Source organism: Microcebus murinus, chromosome 19 (assembly GCF_040939455.1).
Source record: "Microcebus murinus isolate Inina chromosome 19, M.murinus_Inina_mat1.0, whole genome shotgun sequence".
NCBI lineage: Eukaryota > Metazoa > Chordata > Mammalia > Primates > Cheirogaleidae > Microcebus > Microcebus murinus.
In genome coordinates this window covers 192617-199893 of record NC_134122.1, presented here as the reverse complement: position 1 = coordinate 199893, position 7277 = coordinate 192617, and the positions used below count along the sequence as shown (strand labels likewise).

Genomic DNA, 7277 nt, shown 5'->3' with positions numbered 1-7277 from the left:
AGGATCCCTTGAGAACAGGAGTTTGAAGTTGCAGTGAGCTATGATTGCACCACTACACTCTAGCCAGGACAGAGTGAGATTCTGTCCTGAAAAAAAAAAAAAGAGGTTTATTCCGAGCCAATATGTGTGATCTCAGTCCAGGGAGCTGACACCCAAGAAGGCTTAAGTAAGTGGCCCTGAGACAGTCAGGTTACAGTTTGGTTTTATATGTTGTAGGAGGACAAGAACTGCAGATAAAATTGTAAGTCAATACATGGAAGGTGAACATTGGTTTGGCTCGAAAAGGTGGGACATCTGGAAGCAGGGATCTTATAGGTTATACAAAGATTCTGTTATTTGTAATTCATTAAAGAAATAAAGCTTTGTCTAAAGACTTGGAATCAGGAGAAAGGAATGTTTTAAGATAAGTCTCCTCCCCCACAATTCTAACCCCTGGGACAGCACATTGAGAGCTGATTGACATTTTTTCTACATGAGTGTCCAAGCACATCATAGATAAGGGATGAAGAGAAGTGACTTTTCTCTCTTGATAAAGAGGAGAAGACAACTGTCCTCCTCTCTTCCTGAAAGGGTCTCCTCCCACTGTAATTCTTTGGCTAGTAAATAAAATCTATCCAGAGGCCAGACTCTTGTCCAGACTTTTGAAGTCTTAGAAATGTCTCTTAGTGCCTGACCCCAGGTCTGCTTTGGAAGGTAAATACCTAGAAGGATAACACTCCCATCTCCCCAATTCCTATGGACCTAATCTAGGTGGTACTACCTCACCTCCTCAGAGAGTTAAGAGAAATTGTATTGTCTTTTTGAATCAGAACGATTAACTGGACAATGGCCACAGTTCTTTTTTTTTTTGAGACAGAGACTCACTCTGTTGCCCGAGCTAGAGTGCAGTGGCGTTAGCCTAGCTCACAGCAACCTCAAACTCCTGGGCTCAGCAATCCTCCTGCCTCAGCCTCCCAAGTAGCTGGGACTACAAGCTTGCACCACCATGCCCGGCTAATTTTTTCTATATATTTTTAGTTGGCCAAATAATTTCTATTTTTAGTAGAGATGGGGTCTTGCTCCTGCTCAGGCTGGTTTTGAACTCCTGACCTTGAGTGATCCTCTTGCCTTGGCCTCCCAGAGTGCTAGGATTACAGGTGTGAGCCACCAAGCCAAGCCAGCCACAGTTCTATTTCTTAGTAAATGAAAAGTCTGAAGAGGTCAGGGCTTGTTACAAGAGTACTGCAGTATTTTGGGATATTTCATTTATCCTCAACTTTCCTCTGGGATGTTTATAGATATTTATTTCATTCTATTGTTCTCTCAACCTTTTCTTGTGTTAGTAATGGTAAAAGAAAAGAAAAATCTCAGGACCTACCGCTCCAACTCTTTATGCAAAAAGGAAGGTAAAGGCCTCAGGTACCTGTGAAGGACTAGCCCCAAACATCATTCATTAAGGATATTCTTTTCTGGCCTCCCATAAGCAAAGATGTACAAATTGTAGCTTTAGGTCTGCAGGCTATGTCTAGCTTCTAAAACTTAAGTCTGTTGGATTCCACACTGATAATAAATTATAAATTTATCTTCCCAGGTGCAGAACAGAGACAATACAGCAGGTGTCCTCAAACTATGGCCCCAGGGCCATGTACGGGTGTTTTGCCCGTTTGTTTTTTCACTTTAAAATAAGATATGTGCAGTGTGCATAGGAATTTGTTCATAGTTTTTTTTTTTGAGACAGAGTCTCGATTTGTCCAGGCTAGAGTGAGTGCTGTGGCGTCAGCCTAGCTCACAGCAACCTCAAACTCCTGGGCTCAAGCAATCCTTCTGCCTCAGCCTCCTGAGTAGCTGGGACTACAGGCATGCGCCACCATGCCTGGCTAATTTTTTCTATATATATTAGTTGGCCAATTAATTTATTTCTATTTATAGTAGAGACAGAGTCTCGCTCTTGCTCAGGTTGGTTTCGAACTCCTGACCTCGAGCAATCCACCCGCCTCGGCCTCCCAGAGTGCTAGGATTACAGGCGTGAGCCACTGCGCCCGGCTTGTTCATAGTTTTTTTTAAACTATAGTCCAGCCCTCCAATGTTCTGAGGGACAGTGAACTGGCCCCCTGTTTAAAAAGTTTGAGGACTCCTGCAATACAGGATCAAGCATTCTTCCATTTACCAGGGACATCTACACAATTGACGCTTCCTTCACTCCCTTTTTCTCTTTTAACATTCACCTTATCTTATGCAAAATGTAGACTTTCCTGGCTCTCCCAAGAATGTAACAGTTTTGTCTTACTACTCACTTGCCCATGCCTTTTTGTCTTCTTGTGTGTCGTATTCTCCTTTAAATACTGAAAATTCCAAATTCCCCCTTTGGAAAAGCAGCCACATATTTGTGTGTGGTTTGTCTTTTACCTGGCTGCAACCTCAACTTTGGCTTACAAAACCTCCTTTGAATTAGCCGGGCATGGTGGTGCATGACTATAGTCCCAGCTACTTGGGAGGCTGAGGCAGGAGGATCACTTGAGCCCAGGAGTTTGAGGTTGCTGTGAGCTAGGCTGACACCACAGCACTTTAGTCCTGGTAAGAGAGTGAGACTCTATCTCAAAAAAAAAAAAAAAAAAAACAAGAAAGAAAAGAAACCTCCTTTGATTATGCTCTTTGCCTCATTCATTTATTATGGGTCAATAGACCACATAGTGTCAATTATAATATCCTTATAATGACTCATGATATTATATTTAGTTAGGCAAGTAATTCTCCCTTATTCTTCTGTGGGAAAAATTCAGCCATTTATTCTTCAGTAAAATTTTACAATCAGGCCAAGTTTCACAAAAGAACCCTGTTAGGGTTTTTAAGAGTCATACTGACTCTAAATCCCTGTAGGGGCAGACTGACAAGATCCTGTCATCTTAAACAAGAGCATGGACTATGTATCCACGTATTTAGGCCTTCTTTATTGCCTTCTAATAAGATTTATTTTCCCTGTATGCAAATGTTTTGAATATTGTGTTAGATTTATTCCTAGGTATTTTGTGGTTTTCATTGCTTTTGAAAATAGTGTCTTTAGTGTGGAATGATAGACTAGACAATGGGGACTTGGAAGGGTGAGAGATTGGCGGGGGGTAGAAGGTGAAAAATTACTTAAGGGGTACATTATACATTATTTGGGTTATGGATACCCTAAAAGCCCTGACTTCACCAATACGTAATCTATTCATGTCACAAAATTACACTTGCACCCCATACATTTATACAAATAAAAATTTTTTAAAATGCTGCTTGGCCAGGCTTGGTAGCATGCATCTATAGTCCCACCTACTTGGGAGGCTGAGGCAGGAGGATCGCTTTTTTTTTTTTTTTTTTTTTGCGACAGAGTCTCGCTTTGTTGTCCAGGCTAGAGTGAGTGCCATGGCATCAGCCTAGCTCACAGCAACCTCAAACTCCTTGGCTCAAGCAATCCTACTGCCTGCCTCAGCCTCCCAGGTAGCTGGGACTCCAGGCATGCGCCACCATGCCCGGCTAATTTTTTCTATATTTATCAGTTCTTTCTATTTATAGTAGAGATGGGGTCTAACTCTTGCTCAGACTGATTTCGAACTCCTGACCTCGAGCTATCTGCCCCCCTCGGCCTCCCAGAGTGCTAGGATTACAGGTGTGAGCCACTGTGCCTGGCCAGGAGGATCACTTGAATCCAGAAGTTTGAGGTTGGACTGAGCTATGACAATGCTTGCACTCTAGCCTGGGCAACAGAGCAAGACTTTGTCAAAAAAAAAAAAAAGAAAGAAAGAAAGAAAGAAGGAAGGAAGGAAGGAAGGAAGGAAGGAAGGAAGGAAGGAAGGAAGGAAGGAAGGAAGGAAGAAAGAAAAAGAAAGAAAGAAAGAAAGAAAGAAAGAAAGAAAGAAAGAAAGAAAGAGAAAGAAAGAAAGAAAGAAAGAAAGAAAGAAAGAAAGAAAGAAAGAAAGAAAGAAAGAAAGGAAAAAAATGGCCAGATGGCTTATCCCCTGTATGTAATTCCAGCACTTTGGGTGTGAAACCGCCCTCCTATAATGGGGTGCAAGGTGAGAACTGTGGTAAGGGCCTAGCTAAAAATAATGCACAAATCTAGCTAAAAATAATGATAACAATTAGTAACCATCTCCCTGTAATTGCCACTCTGGAGCCACGCACTTGGTGGTCATAAAGATTCTTAACTTCTCCATAAATAACATCACCTTTTCGAAACCTAAGGGGTAGTTTTTAAGATACCTTTCAGGTCCTGCATTCCAGCAGACTTATTGGCTCCCCAGACCAGTGGCCAATACCAAGAAACTGATTCAACCGGAATTGTGACCCCAGGGACTGAAGCAACACAAGAAGATGATTTACACATCCCTATAATTTTGCCCCAATTAACAAACCTAATTGCCTAATGCCATATTGCCTAATGCTCCCGCCAAATTATCCTTAAAAACCCTGTCTCCCAAGTTCTCCAGGAGGCAGATTTGAGAAACTTCTGTCTTCCTTGCTTGGCACTCTGCGGAATAAAACTCCATTGCACTCCTGACTATCTCAGTACATTGGCTCTTCTCTGTGCAGTGGGCAGCAGAAGGATCACTTAAATTTGAGACCAGCCTTGGCAACATACTTTGTGTCTACAACAGTAAAAAAAAAAAATAGCCAAGCTTGGTGGCATGCATCTGTAGTCCGCTACTCAGGAGTCTGCCATTGAACTCAGTCTGGGCAACAGAGGGAGACCCTGTCTCTAAATATAAATATATATAATTAAAATGATGCCTTTAGAAAATAAATTATGTCTTCTGTTGTTTGTGGTTATAGAAATAAAGTATATAGATTTCTATATAGTATTTTTTTTTTGAGACAGAGTCTTGCTTTGTTGCCCAGGCTAGAGTGAGTGCAGTGGCGTCAGCCTGGGTCACAGCAATCTCAAACTCCTGGGCTCAAGTAATATTTTGGCCTTGGCCTCCCAAAGTGCTAAGATTACAGGCATGGGCCACTGAGCCCACTATGTCCTTTTATTTTACTATCCTTTTGTTGTTTTGGTATCAGGTTTATATAGGCCTCATAGAATTAATCAGGGGAGTATTTCATCTTTTTCTATATTTTGGAAGGGTTTTGTTTGTTTTTGTTTTCTTTTTGTTTTTTGAGACAGTGTCTCACTCTGCTGCCTGGGCTAGAGTGCCGTGGCGTCAGCCTAGCTCACAGCAACCTCAAACTCCTGGGCTCAAGGGATTCTCCTGACTCAGCCTCCTGAGTAGCTGGGACTACAGGCATGTGCCACCATGCCCAACTAATTTTTTCTATATTTATCAGTTGGCCAATTAATTTCTTTCTATTTATGGGTAGAGACGGGGTCTCGCTCTTGCTCAGACTGGTTTTGAACTCCTGACCTCGAGCAATCCGCCTGCCTCGGCCTCCCAGAGTGCTAGGATTACAGGTGTGAGCCACTGTGCCTGGCCTGGAAGGGTTTATATAAGAGTGAAATGATTAGCTGGGCACAGTGGCTGACGTCTGTAATCCTAGCACTCTGGGAGGCTGAGGCGGGAGGATTGCTTAAGCTCAGGAGTTTGAGACCAGCCTGAGCAAGAGCCAGACCCTGTCTCCACTATAAATAGAAAGAAATTAGCCAAACAACTAAAAATAGAAAAAATTAGCTTGGCATGGTGGCGCATGCCTGTAGTTCCAGCTACTTGGGAGGCTGAGGTAGGAGTATTGCTTGAGCCTAGGAGTTTGAGGTTGCTGTGAACTAGGCTGATACCATGGCACTCTAGTCTGGGCAATAGAGTGAGACTTTGTCTCAACGAAAAAAAAAAGATTGAAATGATCTGTTGTTTTTTTAGAGTTTAGTAGAATTCACCAGTAAAACTGTGGGCTTGATGCATTCTTTGAATAATTTTTTCAATTTTTCAATTAAAAAAATTTTTATATCACAAGAATATCAAGTAATTTTTTTTTTTTTGAGACAGAGTCTTGCTCTGTTGCTGAGGCTAGAGTGCAGTGGCCTCATCATATAGCTCACTGCAACCTCAGACTCCTGGCCTCAAGCAATCCTCCTCCCTGGGCCTCCTAGAGTGCTGGGAGTACACATATGAGCCACCAAGCCTGGCCTGAAGAAGAATTTTTAAACAAGATTTATTATAACCTTTATGCTGATATTTTAAAAAATAAGCTTAATTAGAGGAGGAGACATAGGGAAACTTCAGCTACTGAAATGGATTTCGGGCAGGTTCAAGGCTTTTAAAGATTGATGGGCTGTAGAGAGAATGGGAGGTCAGAAAAGAAAAACAAAGATTGATGGTATAAGTGTGGTTTTTACTCCAAGAATTATGGCATTCCTAATTTTCGACAATTCTCAGTTGCTGTTTTTATAATATGAGAAACAATTACAGCCTTTGATAGTCAAGTAAAATGAAAATTTAGAGAGGGAACAAAATAGAATTTTCTCTCATATACAAGGGACTTTGTACTTTATATTTTCCTTTGTACTTTCACATACATTTTGATGCACAAATTCAGAACTTAATTTTATTAGGTGTATCTTAGTTTTTTTATTTTTTAGCGGTCTTAGTCTCCTCCTCCTTGGGGCGTTTCAGTAATTGCCTACATGTATGTCTCCTTTTACCCTCTGGATGGCAGGATGCGACCTGACAGTCATGACCACGAAGTAGTAATCACAGAACCTAACATCAGTTCCCTGCTTGCTTTAACTTTTATATAAGTCACGTGACAGGCACATTTAGAATTCCCATTTCAGGGAAGAAAAACACCGAGCGTCACAGTAGCTGAACAATACGCTCGCGGGTTCATGGATAGCCAGAAAAGCACGGGCTATATTCTCTGGTTTTGCATTGACTAAGTTTCATTGCAGTTCAGCCTCAGTAGAGAACAGAACTTGAGGTCTTGGAATCCAAAGTAAAATCAGGTTTGGGATTTTGGCTCTGCCCCTTGGGCAACGCGCATGAACCATTTGAAGCCTAAGTTCCGCGCCCTCTCACTGGAAACTACATTTCCCAGCAGGCCGCGCGCCGGCGCAACGTACTTCCTCCCGGCGTCCCCCGCGGCGGAAAAGAGCCGAGCGGGCTCGAGGCCGACGCAACCATCTTTCGTCGCTGCTGCCACGCCGCCTCCGCCGCCCCCTGAGGAGCCGTCGCGGTCCCCCCACCGCCGCCCCCGCCGGCCACCATGTCCGCCCAGGCGCAGATGCGGGCCCTGCTGGACCAGCTCATGGGCACGGCTCGGGACGGTGAGTCAGGGCGGCCGGCCAGGCGAGGGGCTGGGGCGGGAGTGAGGCGAGGTCGCCGGGCGGC

The 7277-nt window shown here is 43.2% G+C and overlaps 1 protein-coding gene across 5 annotated transcripts in view; it reads left to right on the top strand.

Annotated features, from left to right (window-relative positions):
- The first annotated feature begins 7035 nt into the window (after positions 1-7035).
- LUC7L (LUC7 like) overlaps positions 7036-7277 on the top strand; it is a 37002-nt gene continuing 36760 nt past the window's right edge. For all 5 annotated transcript variants that reach the window (XM_075994897.1, XM_075994896.1, XM_075994898.1 and 2 more), the window contains exon 1: positions 7036-7213. In XM_075994897.1, coding sequence (XP_075851012.1) covers positions 7153-7213 — 61 coding nt within the window. In that variant the 5' untranslated portion in view covers positions 7036-7152. The remainder of the gene's footprint in view (positions 7214-7277) is intronic.